The sequence below is a fragment of the Eleutherodactylus coqui genome, chromosome 4 (assembly GCF_035609145.1).
Source record: "Eleutherodactylus coqui strain aEleCoq1 chromosome 4, aEleCoq1.hap1, whole genome shotgun sequence".
Classification (NCBI taxonomy): domain Eukaryota; kingdom Metazoa; phylum Chordata; class Amphibia; order Anura; family Eleutherodactylidae; genus Eleutherodactylus; species Eleutherodactylus coqui.
Window position 1 is genome coordinate 57459049 of NC_089840.1, and position 20613 is coordinate 57479661.

The window sequence follows — 20613 nt, forward strand, 5'->3', positions numbered from 1 at the left end:
TCAGGACAGCTGTAGTTTAAGTAACAGAAATAAAAATGATAAAAACAGCACTTTGTTGGTAGATGCTGCTTAAATAAAGCAGAGTTTAATAAGATATGTGAATTAATGCATTAGCTGCAAACGGAAGGGCAATATGTATTGCCACTAAAAACAATTATTATGTACAATAGTATATCCGAGACAAACAAATCTCCCTTGGGAATCTTTGAGAGAGGACTCACATCTAAAAGGAAAGGTTTTATGAATCAGTAGACTTAGTTCACGCAAATATCTCACGTAAACAGAATGAAAAGTGTGCGCCCAAAAGGAAAGGTAAAGCAAGTGTATGGTATCTCTTGTTTAATGAGTTTCTAATAAACAAACAGTAGCTGGTTAAAATTATTGAATATGTGAAAAAACAGAATATATTTTAGACTTATTCTCCATACCACGCACATTCTATGAAATTATATTTACCACTCTGAACCATATTAAATGGTGTTCATTATTATGTCTCTCATCTATTCACATAATTTGAGATGTTACTTGCATTGCATAAAAGAGGAGGAGGAAGAAAAAATTACAAAAAAAAAAAAACAGCCAACCCCACACACATCACCTAGAAGCAATGATAATAGTAAAAAAAACTAAATATCACAGTAAAATCATTCTAGACTTAAGCGCACCTCCCAGGAACCTCCTACTCATCCACCGAATAATCTAATTTTTAAGTTATATAATCCACCAATAAAAAAAACTACTTATTACTGTTGTATAAGTATTGCTTATGCTTATCAATGCAGGAGGCAGGATCCTTAGAATTGTCCAAAAAGAAAGTCTCCCCCTGCTATACAACCTTCAGCATAAGGGCTTCTACCCACTAGCGTTTTTTTTTTTACGCTGCGATATCGCTGCTTTTTGTTTTTCAATGGGACTTTCTAATGTTAAAATTGCATCGCACAAAAATCGCAATTTTGTGCTTTTGCGATTTTAACATTAGAAAGTCCCATTGAAAAAAACGCAGCGATATCACAGCGTAAAAAAACACTAGTGGGTAAAGCCCTAGGCAGCTGCAATCCCTGTAGCCTTCTGTTGACATCCTAAGGCCTCGGTCACACGGGCGTTTTTTTGCCGCGATTTGCGAATCGCATGATGGATGCGCATCCGCAAATCGCGTGACCAGGGCTGAAAAATCGCGATCTCAGGATGAATTTTCGGGAAGGGCTTAAGAATATAAGCCCTTCCCTGAAAATCATCCAAAAATGTGTAAAAAAAAATATATACTCACCTTGTCCCCACAGGCGGAGTTCAGCCGCGGCCGGCGGGCAGTTCTCCTGAACTGCTCTGAGTAGTATTCAGCAGCCGGGGATTTAAAATCCCCGCCTGCTGAATGGGCTGCCTCTGGTTTGGTCACAGCCCTCACCAATCAGAGGCAGCTCTCACTCACCCATTCATGAATTTATGAATGGGTGAGTGAGTGCTGCCTCTGATTGGCTGAGTGCAGGGACCAATCAGAGGCAGCTGAGAGCTGTTATTCAGGAGAACTGCCGGCCGGCCACGGCTGAACTTTTTACACATTTTTGGATGATTTTCAGGGAAGGGCTTATATTTTTAAGCCCTTCCCGAAAATTCATCCTGCGATCGCCCGCAGCCCATTGCTTTCAATGGAGCCGGCTGTATTGCCGGCTCCATTGAATTCAATGGGCAAACATCATTCTTCTCTGCCACAGCTTTTACAGCTGTGGCAGAGGAGAATGATTTGTGTTGTATATGTTCTCAATGGGGTTAGCGCTGCTGCCACCGGCCCCAGTGAGCGCATATAGAGAAGACCAGGAATCGCAGATCGCAGATAGGCGCGATCTGCGATTTCTGTTTTATAATTAATCGGACGAGCGCATAAAAAGCGCTCATGTGTCCAATACCATTGCAAAGCAATGGTTCTATAAAATCGTCGGTCGCATGCACATGCGCAAATCGCGCGAAAAAATCGCCCGTGTGACCGAGGCCTTAAAACTGCATCCATTTTTGTATGTCTACTGAATAATTCGGAAATAAAGCCATCTGTTCTATGTAGCAAGGTATGGAAAGACTGATCACATTTACTAATCATATCCTGCATAGAGATGATATTTCTCCATTTCATTAATACATATTTCTGCTTTGGACAATCTTTTAGTAGGTTTCTGCACATCATGCCAAATAAATTAAACATCCTCTTTCAGACTTCCACTCTGGGCAGAAAGGGAAGCCAAGATAGTATTGCTTTTAGTCACAGCTAAAAAACACATCACACAGAGCAGGTTCAGTTTGCATATTGTTTTGCATATTCACCTTGCCAGCTTGTGAAAAAGTAGCCCGCATGACAACATTCACAGAGGTGGATGAAGCATGCAAAACAGGGCCATGTTTACCCTTCTCAATTAACCCTTTAACGCCGCAGGGTGTACAGTTACGTCCAGCAGCTTCGGGATATGTATGATGGGAGATTGCAAGGTGATCCCACCTCATGCATTGCGGGTGCCAACTGTTTCTTATAGCCAGAACCCAACCGCAATAGCTCCGATAAGCCACGCTGCTCATAGGAGCTGTTAAACCTTTAAATGCTGACGTCAAATCTGACAGCGGCATTTAAATGCCCTGACAGATGTTCAAGGGTCCTGCACTGCCCCCTGTAATTAGATCACAAATTGCATGGCAGTTGCCAGGGCAGCCAGAGGCATTCTGAAAGGCCCCAGGGCTGTCATTGCAAATTGCCTATCAAGCTTGTGGCATGGCTTGATAGATTTCCTGTCAGATCGCGGTATGATGTAATGCTATTGCATTACACCATACTGCAGAAGCGATCAAAGCATTGCAGGTTCTTGTCCCCTCTGGGGACTAAAAAAAAGTAAAAATAAGTTTAAAAATGTTTTACTATTTATTTTAAAAAAAATTAAAAGTAATGAAAGTTTAAAAAAAACTTTTGCCATATTTAGGGTGCCCACCCACTGGCGTTTTTTTTCCCTGCGAAATTCGCAGCATTTTTTTCTCTGCAGGGGGTCTATGGGACTTGTAATGTTAAAATCGCGATCGCGCAAAATCGCGATTTCGCGGTAAATTGCGATTTTGCGCGATCGCGATGTTAACATTACAAGTCCCATAGACCCCTGCAGAGAAAAAAATGTTGCGAATTTCGCAGGGAAAAAAAACGCCAGTGGGTGGGCGCCCTTAGAATAAAAGAATCTAAATAGTAAAACAAAAATACATAATTAGTATCGTTGTGTCCGTAAAAGTCAGATCTATCAAAGTAATGCATTATTTACCCCACACGGGGAATGTCGTCAGAAAAAAAATAAAGAACGCCAGAATTGCACTTTTTTGGTCACCCTGTCTCCAAGAAAAAAATTTAATAAAAAGTTGTATGTATTTCAAAATGGTACCAATAGAAATCACAGAACGTCCTGCATAAAATGAGCCCTTGCACAACTATGTCGACAGAAGTACAGCAAAAAAAATAAACTATATAAATTTGGTATTATAGTCATCATACTGACACATAAAATAAAGTTATCATGTCATTTTTGTTGCAGATCTATATATAAAGCACAGCAGCAATCACTTATTAAATAAAGGTTAAATAAAAGAGTTATGATTTTTAAAACGGGGGAAGGAAAAAACGAAAATGGAAAAAAAGGGAAGCGTCGTTAAGGGGTTAAAGGGGTTGTCCCGCGGCAGCAAGTGGGTCTATACACTTCTGTATGGCCATATTAATGCACTTTGTAATGTACATTGTGCATTAATTATGAGCCATACAGAAGTTATAAGAAGTTTTTCACTTACCTGCTCCATTGCTAGCGTCCTCGTTCCCATGGAGCCGACTAATTTTCGCCGTCTAATGGCCAAATTAGCCGCGCTTGCGCAGTCCGGGTCTTCTTCTGTTCTCAATGGGGCTCCGTGTAGCTCCGTGTAGCTCCGTCCCGTCACGTGCCGATTCCAGCCAATCAGGAGGCTGGAATCGGCAATGGACCGCACAGAAGCCCTGCGGTCCACGGAAGGAGAAGATGCCGGCGGCCATCTTCAGCCGGTAAGTAAGAAGTCACCGGAGCGCGGGGATTCAGGTAAGCGCTGTGCGGATTTTTCTTTAGGTCCCTGCATCGGGGTTGTCTCGCGCCGAACGGGGGGGGGGGGGGTTAAAAAAAAAAAAAACCCGTTTCGGCGCGGGACAACCCCTTTAAGGAGTAAGATACATTGATTGTCTCATTAGAAGAAGCAAATACAAATAAATTTGTATCATCAGCATTTCTTACTGGGGGTTACAGGAGAGGTTGAGCAAGAAAACTCCGCTAACATGTTTGCTGCATCCTGACATTTCTCTGTAAAGCGATCGGATCATTCCTTGCATTCCGCATGATCACCCTGCTCCACACTCAGTACAGCCCCCGATGTTGTACATGCGGCCCCACAATGAAAAGTATTCGCAGCAATACAAGCAAGTGCCTGAGCCTGAGCAACATCCTGGAGTGCATGTGCACAGCCAGCTTCTCTCCTCCGAGTCATTGCAACTCAGGTTGAACAGCAAGCAGGTCCCGCAGTATTCCAGCCTCAGCTATTGCCACTCCTCCACTCTCCCACAAGGAAGACCCCAGTACAGCACGCCCTCCAGACAACCAATGACTAAAGGATCAGCAAAATTACAGCTTCAGGAAAAAGATCAAACCAATGGGGCTGGTAGGAGTTTTCCTAGGTGTGCCGCCACTACTCACATGTCTCACTAGGCCACATCCCCAGATTCCACCCAAGATACGTGAATTTAAGGGGTTGTTTGAAATATTAGCAATCTAATCGAGGGAGTCTATTGTTGTATTGGTGCCTAAGAGCCTCCCTGAGATAAATATCAATGAGAAAAGAGCAGGATGGAATACACCACTTTGGGGACCTTGGGATCTTAGGCCATCAATGTGTGATTGGTGGGCATCAGACAGCATCACCTCATTACGCATCATTGTTAGAGATGAGCGAACGTACTCGTCCGAGCTTGATATTCGTGCGAATATTAGGGTGTTCGGGATGCTCGTTACTCGTAACGAGTACCACGCGGTGTTCCGGTTACTTTCAGTTTCCTCTCTGAGACGTTAGCGCACTTTTCTGGCCAATTGAAAGACAGGGAAGGCATTACAACTTCCCCCTGTGACGTTCAAGCCCTATACCACCCCCCTGCTGTGAGTGGCTGGGGAGATCTGATGTCACCCGAGTATAAAAATCGGTCCCTCCCGCGGCTCGCCACACATGCCTTGTGACTTAGCTGAGGGAAAGTACTATCGTGCTGGAGCTGCTGTAGGGAGAGCGTTAGGAGTTAGTGTAGGCTTCAAGAACCGCAACGGCCCTTCTTAGGGCCACATCTACTAGTGTGCAGTACTGTGTTAGCACAGTATTTTTTTTTTTTTTCCAAAATTGGATCTGCAGAGCATTGCGCCCTGCAATAGGGACAGAAGTGGGGGTTAGGCAGGGAGAGTGTTAGGAGTTAGTGTAGGCTTCAAGAACCCCAACGGTCCTTTCTAGGGCCACATCTATCCGTGTGCAGTACTGTCCAGGCTGCTGTTAGCAGTGTTGCATTTTTTATTTTTTTTTCTCAAAACCGGCTGTGCAGAGCATTGCACCCGGCATTAATACTACAGGGATAGAATTGTGTAGGCAGGGCCAGAAGACATACATTATTCATTGAATACACACAGTGTGGGTGTTCCTTGTAAAAAGCAGGGAAAAAATTCTATTTGGCCTGCCTCTGACAGTCCTCAGGGCTCTGTGTACGTGTGTGCTGTGCGCTGAACGTTCAGAAAAAATCAGACGCAGTCAGCTACGTTTTACCGCAGGCGTGCGGCAATTTTTTTCCTGCATGGGAAATCCCTGATCTGCTGTAGGTAGCGAATTACTTTGCATCACTGCAGTTCTGGGACAAATTGGCAGGGCCACAACACAGTTATTAAACTTAGTATTCATTGAATACACGCAGTGTGGGTGTTCCTTGTAAAAAGCAGGGAAAAAATTCTATTTGGCCTGCCTCTTACAGTACTCAGGGCTCTGTGTACGTGTGTGCTGTGCGCTGAACGTTCAGAAAAAATCAGACGCAACCAGCTACGGTTGAGTGCAGCCTTGCGCCAATTTCTTTCCTGCCTGGGAAATACCTGCTCTGCCACAGTTAGTAACTCTGCAACAGTAAAGTTCTGTGACAGTTTTGCAGGGCCGCAACACAGTTATTAAAATTATTATTCAGTGAATAGACGCAGTGGGCCTATCCTTTTAAACAAAAGGGAAAAAAGTATATTTGCCCTGCCTCTGACAGCCGTCAGGGCTCTGGGTACGTGTGTGCTGCGTGGAGAACGTAAAAAAATCAGACGCAACCAGCTACGGTTGAGTGCAGCCTTGCGCCAATTTCTTTCCTGCCTGGGAAATACCTGCTCTGCCACAGTTAGTAACTCTGCAACAGTAAAGTTCTGTGACAGTTTTGCAGGGCCGCAACACAGTTATTAAAATTATTATTCAGTGAATAGACGCAGTGGGCCTATCCTTTTAAACAAAAGGGAAAAAAGTATATTTGCCCTGCCTCTGACAGCCGTCAGGGCTCTGGGTACGTGTGTGCTGCGTGGAGAACGTAAAAAAATCAGACGCAACCAGCTACGGTTGAGTGCAGCCTTGCGCCAATTTCTTTCTTGCCTGGGAAATACCTGCTCTGCCACAGTTAGTAACTCTGCAACAGTAAAGTTCTGTGACAGTTTTGCAGGGCCGCAACACAGTTATTAAACTTAGTAGTATTCATTGAATACACGCAGTGTGGCTTGTCCTTTGAAAAACAAGGGAAAAAATTGTATTTTGGCTGCAGGCTTGCGCCACTTTCTTTCCTACCTGGGAAATCAAATCACTGGTAATACACCATGCTGAGGGGTAGGGGTAGGCCTATAGGACGTGGACGCGGGCGAGGACGCGGAGGCCCAAGTCAGGGTGTGGGCACAGGCCGAGCCAGTGTGGTGGCCAGGGGTAGAGGCAGGGCCAGACCGAATAATCCACCAACTGTTTCCCAAAGCGCCCCCTCGCGCCATGCCACCCTGCACAGGTCAAGGTGCTCTACGGTGTGGCAGTTTTTCACAGAGACGCCTGACGACCGACGAACAGTGGTGTGCAACCTTTGTCGCGCCAAGATCAGCTGGGGAGGCACCACCAACAGCATGCGCAGGCATATGATGGCCAAGCACCCCACAAGGTGGGACGATGCCCGTTCACCGCCTCCGGTTTGCACCACTGCCTCTCCCCCTGTGCCCCAACCTGTCACTGAGATCCAACCCCCCTCTGAGGACACAGGCACTACCGTCTCCTGGCCTGCACCCACACCCTCACCTCCGCTGTCCTCGGCCCCATCCAGCAATGTCTCTCAGCGTAGCGTCCAGACGTCGCTAGCGCCACAGTTTGAGCGCAAGCGCAAGTACGACGACACGCACCCGCACGCTCAAGCGTTAAACGTGCACATTGCAAAATTGATCAGCCTAGAGATGCTGCCATATAGGCTTGTGGAAACGGAGGCTTTCAAAAGCATGATGGCGGCGGCGGCCCCGCGCTACTCGGTTCCCAGTCGCCACTACTTTTCCCGATATGCCGTCCCAGGCCTGCACGACCACGTCTCCCGCAACATTGTACGCGCCCTCACCAACGCGGTTAATGCCAAGGTCCACTTAACAACAGACACGTGGACAAGCACAGGCGGGCAGGGCCACTATATCTCCCTGACGGCACATTGGGTGAATTTAGTGGAGGCTGGGACAGAGTCAAAGCCTGGGACCGCTCACGTCCTACCCACCCCCAGAATTGCGGGCCACAGCTCGGTGGTGGTATCTGCGGCGGTGTATGCTTCCTCCACTAAAGCACCTTCCTCCTCCTCCTCCTCCAACGCAACCTCTGTCTCGCAATCAAGATGTGTCAGCAGCACGTCGCCAGCAGTCGGTGTAACGCGGCGTGGCAGCACAGCGGTGGGCAAGCGTCAGCAGGCCGTTCTGAAACTACTCAGCTTAGGAGAGAAGAGGCACACGGCCCACGAACTGCTGCAGGGTCTGACAGAGCAGACCGACGGCTGGCTTGCGCCGCTGAGCCTCCAACCGGGCATGGTCGTGTGTGACAACAGCCGTAAGCTGGTGGCGGCTCTGCAGCTCGGCAGCCTCACGCACGTGCCTGGCCCATGTGTTTAATTTGGTGGTTCAGCGCTTTCTGAAAAGCTACCCCCACTTGTCATACCTGCTCGGAAAGGTGCGCCAGCTCTGCGCACATTTCCGCAAATCCCACACGCATGCTGCCACCCTGCGGACACTGCAACATCGGTTTAATCTGCCAGTGCACCGACTGCTGTGCGACGTGCCCACACAGTGGAACTCTACGCTCCACATGTTGGCCAGACTCTATGAGCAGCGTAGAGCTATAGTGGAATACCAACTCCAACTTGTGCGGCGCAGTGTGAGTCAGCCTCCTCAATTATTTACAGAAGAGTGGCCCTGGTTGGCAGCCATCTGCCAGGTCCTTGGAAAATTTGAGGAGTCTACCCAGGTGGTGAGCGGCGATGCTGCAATCATTAGCGTCACCATTCCTCTGCTATGCATCTTGAGAAGTTCCCTGCAAAGCATAAAGGCAGACGCTTTGCGCTCGGAAACAGAGCCGGGGGAAGACAGTATGTCGCTGGATAGTCAGAGCACCCTCCTGTCTATATCTCAGCGCGTTCAGGAGGAGGAGGAGGAGCATGAGGAGGATGAGGAGGAGGGGGAAGAGACAGCTTGGCCCACTGCTGACGGTACCCATGCTGCTTGCCTGTCATCATTTCAGCGTGTATGGCCTGAGGAGGAGGAGGAGGAGGAGGATCCTGAAAGTGAACTTCCCAGTGAAGACAGCCATGTGTTGCGTACAGGTACCCTGGCACACATGGCTGACTTCATGTTAGGATGCCTTTCTCGTGACCCTCGCGTTACACGCATTCTGGCCACTACGGATTACTGGGTGTACACACTGCTCGACCCACGGTATAAGGAGAGCCTTTGCACTCTCATTCCCGAAGAGGAAAGGGGTTCGAGAATGATGCTATACCACAGGGCGCTGGTGGACAAACTGATGGTAAACTTCCCATCCGACAGCGCTAGTGGCAGAAGGCGCAGTTCCGAGGGCCAGGTAGCAGGGGAGGCGCAGAGATCAGGCAGCATGTACAGCGCAGGCAGGGGAACATTCTCCAAAGCCTTTGCCAGCTTTATGGCTCCCCAGCAAGACTGTGTCACCGCTCCCCAGTCACGGCTGAGTCGGCGGGAGCACTGTAAAAGGATGGTGAGGGAGTACGTAGCCGATCGCACGGCCGTCCTCCGTGACGCCTCTGCCCCCTACAACTACTGGGTGTCGAAGCTGGACATGTGGCCTGAACTCGCGCTGTATGCCCTGGAGGTGCTTGCTTGTCCTGCGGCTAGCGTCTTGTCAGAGAGTGTGTTTAGTGTGGCTGGGGGAATCATCACGGATAAGCGTACCCACCTGTCAACCGACAGTGCCGACAGGGTTACACTCATCAAGATGAACAAAGCCTGGATTTCCCCAGACTTCTCTTCTGCACCAGCGGACAGCAGCGATACCTAAGCAATACGTATTATGCACCCGCGGATGGAAGCATCGTTCTCTCTCACCATCCAAAACGGGGACATTTCTGCTTCATCAATCTGTGTATAATATTCCTCCTCCTCCTCCTCCTGCTCCTCCTCCTGAAACCTCACGTAATCACGCCGAACGGGCAATTTTTCTTAGGGCCACAAGGCTCACTCATATAATTTTTCTAAACAATTTTTATATGTTTCAATGCTCTTAAAAGCGTTGAAAGTTTAACTTGAACCAATTTTTCGTTAAACTGGGCTGCCTCCAGGCCTAGTTACCACTTAAGCCACATTAACCAAAGCGATTAATAGGTTTCACCTGCCATCTTGGTTGGGCATGGGCAATTTTTCTGAGGTACATTAGTACTGTTGGTACACCAATTTTTGTGGGCCCTCGCCTACAGTGTAATCCAATTAATTTTTTGCCCACCTGCATTACAGCTGACGTTACATCAGCTGTGTTGGGCACTGCAATGGGATATATTTATGTACCGCCAGTGGGTTCCAGGGAGCCACCCATGCCGTGGGTCCACACGGAGTTGTAACTACATGTGTCCACTTCTAAAGAGCCCCAGTCTGACTGGGGCATGCAGTGTGGGCCGAAGCCCACTTGCATTAAACATGACATTACCTCAGCTGTGATGGGCAATGCAATGGGATATATTTATGTACCGCCGGTGGGTTCCTGGCACCCACCCATGCTGTGGGTCCACAGGGAATTATAAATGCATCTGTTTCCACTTGTAAAGAACCCCAGTCTGACTGGGGCATGCAGTGTGGGCCGAAGCCCACCTGCATTAAGCACGACATTACTACCTCAGCTGTGTTGGGCAATGCAATGGGATATTTTTGTGTATCGCCGGTGGGTTCCAGGGAGCCACCCATGCTGTCGGTCGACAGGGACTTCACAATAGGGAGTTGTACCTGCCTGTGTCTATGAATTAAAAAGCCCGGTCTGACTGGGGCATGCAGAGACACCTTGACAGAATGAATAGTGTGTGGCACATAGGTTCCCCATTGCTATGCCCACGTGTGCAGCTCCTGATGGCGGTGGCACAGGATTCTATTTCTCATTGCTTCTGTACAGCATTGTGGGCTATCGCCCCGCCCCTTTTAAAGAGGGTCGCTGCCTAGCCGTGCCAACCCTCTGCAGTGTGTGCCTGCGGTTCCTCCTCATGGCAGACGCACTTCTAAATAGACATGAGGGTGGTGTGGCATGAGGGCAGCTGAAGGCTGCGCAGGGACACTTTGGTATGCGCTGTGGGGGGGGAGGAGGGGCGGTTGGTCAGCATGTAACCCAGGAGAAGTGGCAGTGGAGTGTCATGCAGGCAGTGATTGTGCTTTGTTGGAGGTAGTGTGGTGCTTAGCAAAGGTATGCCATGCTAATGAGGGCTTTTCAGAAGTAAAAGTTTTTGGGAGGGGGGGGGGCCCACTCTTGCCGCTATTGTGGCTTAATAGTGGGACCTGTGAACTTGAGATGCAGCCCAACATGTAGCCCCTCGCCTGCCCTATCCGTTGCTGTGTCGTTCCCATCACTTTCTTGAATTGCCCAGATTTTCACACATGAAAACCTTAGCGAGCATCGGCGAAATACAAAAATGCTCGGGTCGCCCATTGACTTCAATGGGGTTCGTTATTCGAAACGAACCCTCGAGCATCGCGAAAAGTTCGTTCCGAGTAACGAGCACCCGAGCATTTTGGTGCTCGCTCATCTCTAATCATTGTACATTCCAGCTGCACTCTACTGACATATTGGTGCCAATGATCAAAATGCATAAAACTCTGGCTGTCATCTCTAGCTAGAGTCCTTAATTTAATTTCATGTTTATTATCTAATAATATCGCAATAAGTTATATTTTATGCTGGAGTGAAATAAGGGGATATTGTTGGCCTTGGGCAAACTGAACTCTACCATATTACCTGACTTCATTGATAAGAGATGCTGTGTTTGGTACGACAGTAAGGCCCCCTGCACACGGGCAGAAATTCTGCGGCGGGATTTCCCGCAGAATTTCCACCCGTGGCCGCTGCCATAGAATTGCATTAGAAAACGCAATCCTAGGCAGACGGCCACGATTTGTCCACTTGAAATCACGCGCGGAAAACAAATTGCGGCATGCTCTATTTCTTTGCGGGGCTCACAGAGCCCGGCACAGAAATGTCACTCCCCGGCCGACGGCTCCGCTCTGCGCATGCACCGGCTGGCCGGCAGCCGACACATCAAAGAGCCGGAGCTGCGGGAGAGGTGAGTGTTGGTCCCTGCAGGGGCTCGGGTCTGGTCCCGCTGCGAGAATTCTCACAGTGGGATCTGACCCGGCTGTCAGGGTACTGCTGGCTCTTATCATCATGTCTTGGAGTGAATCCAAGAGCTGATCTGTAACCATTTACAGAGTAATATTGTTATACAACTTTTGGTTCATCTCTTCTGTAATTTCCTTTGGCCATATTCTTATAAAAACGTACTGGTGGCTATGTTATTCTCACGGTAATCTTCTGCATAGAGGTTTAGATTCAATAGAGGTGTGAAAGGCTGACATTGAATTAAAGGAAGTCTTTGGTTTCAGTGATTGCTGCTAAAGCTCCATTGCCAGTAAGAGTACATTTACACGGGCGAGTGAACTATTGGTCCAAAAAACACGGATCTGCTGCTTTTGGGAGAAAATCACATTGCCCACACACATTGCTACACTTGCATGAAAATCGCCCATCATTCCCTATGGGAGTAATATGGGAGCAAATTCCCTATGGGAGCAAAGAGGTATTGCAACACGCTTGCATGAAACTTGCATGTACATGTGAGCACATTGCAATTTTTTTTTTGCTCCCATAGGGAAGAATTGACAATTCTTCAACAGAATCGCCCAAAAATAGGATATGATGCAATTTTTCTCTTGCATTGCTGATTCTCACAGAGCTGCAAGAGAAAAATCACACATGTAAATACCCTCATTAGAAACAATGGGTACTTTTTCTGTGCCATGTCTGTGAATCTTGCAATGTACAGGGGCTGAGCTAAGTTTCCCCCCCCCCCCCCCCCGACCCTTGTCCATAGCCATCAATAGGAGGAAGCAGACCGGCGCTTAGCTCCACCCCCGTCGCGCCCCCTCCAATTGCACAGAACGAGCTGGGAGGAAGAGAGGTGAGCTTGCGATAGGGAGGGAGGGAAAATGTGAGATGGCCTGGTGAGGTTGGCGCATTTGCGCCGGTCTTGCCAGGCCATATGAACGGGCACACAAATGTTTGATTTGTGCGCCCGTTCACCAGCTTTTTCTCCCCCAACGTAGCGCATATTGGCTGGCCGTGAAAACGGCCGGCCGATATACGCTCATGTAAAGAAAGCCTTAAGGAGAATTACTGTTTCCCATGCATCATGAAGGTGTTGATCATTTCTTTCCTTCAATAAATGTGTAACAATTAAAAAAAACAGCATTATACATTTTTTTCAGGGTCCCTTTAGATAGTGTTATATTTTGTGCTAAAGATCAAAAACCTTATTATGGAAGATATGCAATAGTAGAATAAATCTTTATAAGAATTATACACTGCTTAATTTGCTACAAGCTTACCCTTTCCCTGAATCATGCTTATATAGCATTACATTTTGTCCAAACAGGGACTTTTCCTCCCCTCTGTAACTCCACGTCTTCTTTATATCAATATTGAAACATTCTGAAGGGACCAGCACTGCAAAAGACAAGAAAAGAAAATGTTGTAATATAGTTGTTTTTCTTTTCCTTTCTCAAAAACTTTAATTTGAGACTTAAGCAACTGTGATCATTCATTAACATTAAGTAATGCATTGGTACTTCAGTAGTATTAAGGCCCTTTTACACAGGATGATTATCGTTCTGGTTGTTCGGGCTCCCGCGGGGTTTTGAACGATAATCGTTCCGTGTAAAAATATGTTGAGAGTCGTCCAGTTGTTCAGTTTTAATCATGTTTAAAATCCGAACGACCATCGTTCAGTGTAAACAGCAGCAGTTCAGGACTGAGTGGGCACTGCTTACAGTGAATGGGGAGGGGCGGGGGAGAGCAGGGAGAGAACTCTCTTCTAGCTGCTCCGTCTCCCTGCTGGCCGCGCTGTGAGTGATCCAGTGATGCTCACTCCTGTGTAACAGCACAGGAGTGAGGATACACGGGGACGAGTGTCGGGCATCATTTGCCTGACACTCGTCCTATGTGAAAGAGCCTTAATTTAGGGGCTAGAAGGTCTATTGACATTCCAGAAAGGTATTTTTTCCATTAGATATAATAACCCCTCAAGGATCAAGCACTGTAAATTTATGGCGCTTGGTCCTGGGCGTGGGATTAAAGCCTCTGCTGCTGCAATCAAAGAAGAGCAAGGTCAATTCTCAGCTGTTAGTCACAGCTGAGAACCCAGAGAAAACGTGGTTTTTAATCGCATCTGCCTACTCCTTTCCTGGGTATATAGCGATCACGCAACCACTGTCATCCCCTGGCATGGCAAAGCTGCAAGGTCCTAGCAGACTCTGATCAGCTCTGTCAGTTACCATTGTCACTACAGGGGGATGTTTTTCCCTGTAATTAGGGCCCCTATGGATGCTCCTATGGATGCTCAAAGTGGGGTTTTTTTCCCAAACACTTTCAGCATCAGACGATTTTATGACTTTTTTTCCCCATATATTTAACTACCAAATCAGGGGTTTTATGTAAAAATGCCTCTTGAATGGCCTCCCTTATCCTATTGAGCAATGCAGCTGATGCCCATCGCTAAATGAAATCCATATTCAGCTACACAGATATTAACTACAGCTACGGTACTTGAGGGGTAGAGGCGCCTCTTCAGTGCACCCCGCCATCTGAAACCTGATCAGGTCTGTTTTTTGTTTTTTTTGAAGGTCTGTTATAGCAACTTCACAATTGTCACCCCACCTCCCGACCCCGTGCAGAAGACTGCAGTCATGCAAGCCCCGGGATCTATGGCTCGTCCACACAGTCATATGGTCATCCGTGAAACACACACATTTTTACACCAAAACTGGATGAAGCGTAGCGTTTAACAGATCCGTGGCCTATATGAGTTAAATGCAGTCCAACAATGCAAACATTTGCCTACATTTAGCAAGGCATACGTTTCTGTGCCTTTTTGTTTATTTGTGGGATTGAAAAGCTTAGCCTACTACGCTTTTCTGTCCCACATAAAAATGCATGGAAATATAAACTGTTTTTAATATTACGGCCAAATCAAAACATATGGAAACATATGCCTGTGCATTCCCCGTACGCTTTTTGTGACCAAATGTCTTAAAGGAGAAAAAAAACTGTAAGACTACAAAACTTTAAGACAAAAAGAGTTTATAGTTAAAAAAACATATACATTTGTCACATCAAAAATAGATTAACGTGTTCAAAATGTATATATGTCGCAAACGATTATAAAAAAGGGAAACATATGCTTAAAATGCAGGTATTTTTCCATACGTGTTTCTCGTATAGGTAAAAAGAAAATGAAAGTGCCAGTGTGAACAGGCCCTTACGCTGTAATAAGTTGATTCCTTTCTACAGTATAAAGGCTTCCTTGGGTTTCACTTGTAACATGGTTTTTCGTGTCAGCAGTCACAGTCAGATCACACCGAACAGGTTCCTTTATGACAGGTAGCTGTATTAGGCGCCAATGCTACTCAATATGAATTTTACTGAGCAACACGCTGAAGCTGCAACACTCAATACGATAAGGGCGGCCATTCAAGAGCGATTTTCACATAAAATCATCCTCAATTTGGTTATTAAATACACTTTGTCAAAAAGAATCAAGCAAGTTGCTGTTTTGCCGCAAAACTCGGCATGCAGTTACATCTCAGGCAGATATGTAAATGATTAGGGCGGTGAGGTGATTAGATGAATGGCTTGCCACCTGAGGCCCTAAAACTGGTTCCACACTTGGCCTATAAAAAGGCTCTCAGAGGCTCCTTCTGTGCAGTGACCTCTTTTTCCGCTTGTGTAGAGCCTGTTGACCACTAGACGCCCGTACGACGTAGAGAAGAGATTTCGCCCAGTAACAGAGTCTGAGAGCAGCGCATTGTTGAAATGCAAGAAGCTGGATGGTCGTATTGATGAATTGCCCACAACCTGGGTCATTCTGACCATACAGGAGGTGTTGGGACCAGTGAGTGCACAGGGGCACACAGAAAAGGCAATGGGCAACAAGGACGGTCTTACTGTTAAGACAGTTTTGCTAAATGAGACCCAAAAAGTTAGATTTTGCCATAGTCGTCGCTAGGGGTATATGAGACAAAATGGTTGCCAAAGTAGACAGAAGAGTGTTTTCAAGTCTACCAGTCTGTTATTAGTGCGCAATGTCATTTTCAAACAATGTTTGGTGGCGAACCACCCAGCAGGCGCACAATTTGTGACTGGTACTCAAAATTTAAGGACAATTGTGGCATATGTAAGTGAAAATCATCTGTCCATCCACCAGAAAGCGTGGAAACAGTAGAGCATGTCCATGCAAGTTTCACATGAAGTCCTCAGAAATCCATCATCAGAGCAAGTAGAGAATTGGACGTCCCGAAGCCGACTATGTGGAAGATTCTGTGCAAACCTTTGCAATGTTATCCCTGCCAATTGCAATTGTTACAGACCCTGAAACCGGACGACAAAGCGAGGTGACGTTCTTTCTGTGAGAGTATGCAAACTCTAATGGAAAGCAATGGTTTTATGGAGTTTTTAGTGATGAAGCCAGCTTCCTTCTTTCGGGCACAGATAACAAATGTAATCTCAGAATCTGGAGAGAGAAAACCCACATCCCTACATGGAACACATATTCTACCCCCCAAAGTGAATGTGTTTTGCGCTATACCCGGTAGGAAAGTGTTTGGCCCCTTCTTTTTCCATGAGGATACAATCCTGGGGATTTCGTGCCTAGACGCTACAGATAAGGCTTCTGCTGCAGCTAGAACTGGAAATTCCAGGATTCATCTTCCAATAGGATGGGGCACCCTCCCCCCCCAATTTTCAAAGTCATAAGTTAGCTCAATACACGACTGCCAAACAGTTGAATTGGCCATGCGGGCCATGACAATAGCGAAATTCTGCCTTGGCCTCCACTTTCCCTGAACCTCATGCCTTGTGATTTTTTTTTTCTGTGGGAGTGTTAAAGATAGAGTTTACATGACCCCCTTACCACACACTATGGATGTTCTGCGAGTACACATCAGAGAAGCCATTGCATCAGTCAATCATGATACGCTACTACGTGTATGGCAGGAAGGTGTTGAGTGACAAAAGGGGTTCGGATTAAACACTTCTGATGTGCAAAAGATTTTTGATGTTACGCCACTAAATGTTTTGCTCTTCAGTTTCCATTGATTTCACATTTATGTATCCAAGTGTCATTAAGCATGAGTTATGGGAGTTTCAAATCCAGAAGATCATTTGTAATAACCCTCTGCCTTCTAGTTAATACCGAGGTAATGAAATATATTGACCCCTTTATACCTAAACTTCTAATTCTGTTGGATCCTATAGCAGTTGCATAGGCAGCTGTGTCTATTACTACTCTGTTGCAAATTTATTTCTAGTGCAAAATACAGTATATGAAATTATATGGTGGTGTATGGAACATGGAGTAAGATTTAGCCTTACTGGTGTAAGATTTAGCCTTATTGAATGGCTGAATTCAATGAATGGCTAAGCGCTGCCTCTGATTGGCTGAGCGCAGGGACCAATCACAGGCAGCACTCAGCTGTCATTCAATGGCTGAGCGCTGCCTTTGATTGGTCACAGTGCTCAGCCAATCAAAGCAGCCCTTTCAGCAGGCGAGTATTTTAAATCCCCGCCTGCTTAAAGCACTTCAGAGCAGTTTAAGAGGAAAAGTGGCTGGATGCACCTGAGCCCCAGCAGTGACAGAGAGGTGAGTATATATATTTTTATTTTTTTACACATTCTAGGGATGATTTTCAGGGAAGGGCTTATATTTAAAGCCCTTGCCTGAAAATCACTGCAGGGGTTGCCTTCATCCCACTACTTTCAATGGGGCTGCAGAAGCGCAGGCCCTATTAAAAGCAATGGGAGAACATCGTGCTCCTGTGCCACAGCTGTGACAGCTGTGGCAGGCACATTTTTCAGCCCCGCAGGAAGTCCCCTTGTCACTGGACACTGTGACAATGCTGTCACAGTGTTCAGTGATTAGGGGACTACCGCGGAGATGAAGAAATCCTCGGCCACAGCTGTCACAGCTGTGCCAGAGGATCACGATCTTCTCTGCATGTTCTCAATGGGGTCGGCACTGCTACCACTGGCCCCAGTGACCACAAGGTGAAATCCATGGATGTGACAGCATCCAGGGGTTTCCCATACAAAAAATCCTGAATGCCGTTGTTAGTCGCGTTTTGCAATTCGCTGCCTTATTTTAACTTGTGCGAACTTTTGCTCACAGGTGAAAAACGGACATGTGACCGCTGCCAGGAAAGATTAAAGAACTAAATTTGTATAGCTTGGAGAAAAGAAGGGAGAGAGGAGGACAGAAAGGAAACCTTTATATATCTTACAGAAGGAAAGAAGTCAGAAGGGTGACATGGTGGAAACCTTTGGATATGTTACAGGAGGAAGTGGGGAGAGGGGAACATGATGATAACTTTTATATATGCTACAGGTGGAAAGAAGGGAGAGGAGGACATGATGGAAACCATTATATATGTTACAGGAGAAGAGAAGGGAGAGGGGGGACATGATGGAAACCTTTATATATGCTACAGGTGGAAAGAAGGGAGAGGAGGACATGATGGAAACCATTATATATGTTACAGGAGAAGAGAAGGGAGAGGGGGGACATGATGGAAACCTTTATATATGTTACAGGAGGAGAGAAGGGAGAGGGGAGACATGATGGAAACCTTTATATATGTTACAGGAGGAGAGAAGGGAGAAGGGGACATGATGGAAACCTTTATATATGTTATATGAGGAGAGAAGAGAGAGGGGGACATGATGGAAACCTTTATATATGTTAAAGGAGGGGAGAAGGGAGAGGGGGACATGATGGAAACCTTTATATAGGTTACATGAGGAGAGAAGGGAGGGGCGACATGATGGAAACCTTTATATATGTTACAGGAGGAGAGAAGGGAGAGGGGGGGCATGATGGAAACCTTTATATATGTTACAGGAGGAGAAAAGGGAGAGGAGGGACATGATGGAAACCTTTATATATGTTACAAGTTAATTAAGGTTCAGGAAGAAAGTTTTTTTACTAGGATGCTAAAGACTAGAACAAGGGGGTGCCATCTGAGATTAGTTGTGGAAAAAAAACAGAAGCAACGTCAGGAAATATTTTTTCACTGAAAGAGTAGTAGATGCTTGGAAAAAACATCCAGCAGACGTGGTGGAAAATCAATAATAAATGAATTCAAGCTAACTGAGATAGGCATAGATCTATCATAGGAGAGAAATAAAAAGGAAATAATGTACTAGATAGTGGTATTTTTCTGCCATCAATTTTCTGGGGAAAAAAAAGAAAACTCACATCAAAGTAAGGGCGCCCACCCACTGGCGATTTTTTTCCCTGCGAGATTCGCCGCATTTTTTTCTCTGCAGGGGTCTATGGGACTTGTAATGTTAAAATCGCGATCGCGCAAAATCGCGATTTCGCGGTAAATTGCGATTTTGCGCGATCGCGATTTTAACATTACAAGTCCCATAGACCCCTGCAGAGAAAAAAATGCTGCGAATTTCGCAGGGAAAAAAATCGCCAGTGGGTGGGCGCCCTAAGAATTACAGTTTGTATTCAGGCAATTTATGGGTGAATGGGAGGTAAGAGACATCTATAGCACAGATAAGGCTGCTGCCCTGGTGACCCCACCCCTCCCCAACAGTAATTCAGGGACCATAAAACTTTCACTCCCTTATCAGTGCCAAGTTAAAAATGTTTATGTCTGTTACAGCATTCCTAGTGCAAACCAATCACATCCATATCTGTGCCTTGTCATAAGTATTTATGTCACAAGTGTGTATAAATATTCATGCCTCTTCGGATCTATTCCATTTTAGCCTGAAGAAGAACCCAAGAGGTTTGCAAGCTCGCTGTAACATCAGGTATTTTTGTTAGCCATTAAAAAGTATCATATCTACAAGATGACGTGGTTTCTCTTCTATTCAGACAATGTCATATAGGCTATATTAATCACTTAACGAGCTGCACATAGCAGAGGAGCTAGGATTTTAGAATTATAGATGCTACCAAAAATTACACAAGATGTAATACGCAAACTGATACTAACCGTAACAAAGGTTCAGTACAAAGATAGCACTGATAACGAAACATAAAACCAAGATGTTTTCAAGCGTAACACCTGCCTGAGCAAAGTTTTGAAAAATGTCAAAACTTGCTGATTTTTATAAGTTAGAGGTTCCATTACCCTTTCAAGTCAAAAAACTGCATGAAAAAAAAGAATTGTTAGAAAATATCTTACATGACAATAGAAGGAAAAAGCCTCCCGCTGATCCAATCCAAATCTTGAAAAAGGGATGGGAATGCAGAGGTAGTTCCAACATGCTGCAGTACTGTAAGTAGTTCACAGAGAAGTGAGTGATGAAAGAGACATGATCCAGGCTGTCACAGACTTGTGGTGTGTTGTGTCTGTATGTAGTTAGTAGTTCTTGTAAGTAGTGTTCCACATTCTGCTAAATGTTCACCACAACTGCTTTAGTTTTTATGTTTCTAAATGAAATTGGACTCTTGTTCTTCTTTAAAAAATTATGTAAAGCAGCTTCTAGAAGTATCTACAATTCTAAACAGCCGCCTGTATAGGTTGACCATTGTGTGTTGACCATTAGACCACAACGACAGACTGAAAAAGTTTTACAATTATATCTTTAACCCTCCTTTAAATTCTTTTGCTTCTAATCCACTTTCAAACCATTGGCAGAAGAACTAGTAGGTACTGAAGATCACCTAATGCTCCCATATAGGCTCAGCACATGGCAGTTAGTTCTGCTCTGAAAGAATGGCATAATGCCATCAGCCACAAGAAGGAGTGG

General features: G+C 45.9%; 1 protein-coding gene across 1 annotated transcript in view; it reads right to left on the bottom strand.

The window, feature by feature from the left end:
- The window catches only part of ITGAE (integrin subunit alpha E), a 108554-nt gene extending 88416 nt beyond the window's left edge, over positions 1-20138 (bottom strand). Inside the window, exons 1-2 of the mRNA XM_066599509.1 lie at positions 20046-20138; positions 13182-13299 (exon numbers count right to left, since the gene is read on the bottom strand). Of these exons, the coding sequence (XP_066455606.1) occupies positions 13182-13299; positions 20046-20127 (200 nt within the window). The 5' untranslated portion in view covers positions 20128-20138. The remainder of the gene's footprint in view (positions 1-13181; positions 13300-20045) is intronic.
- Between the last annotated feature and the right edge of the window lie 475 nt (positions 20139-20613).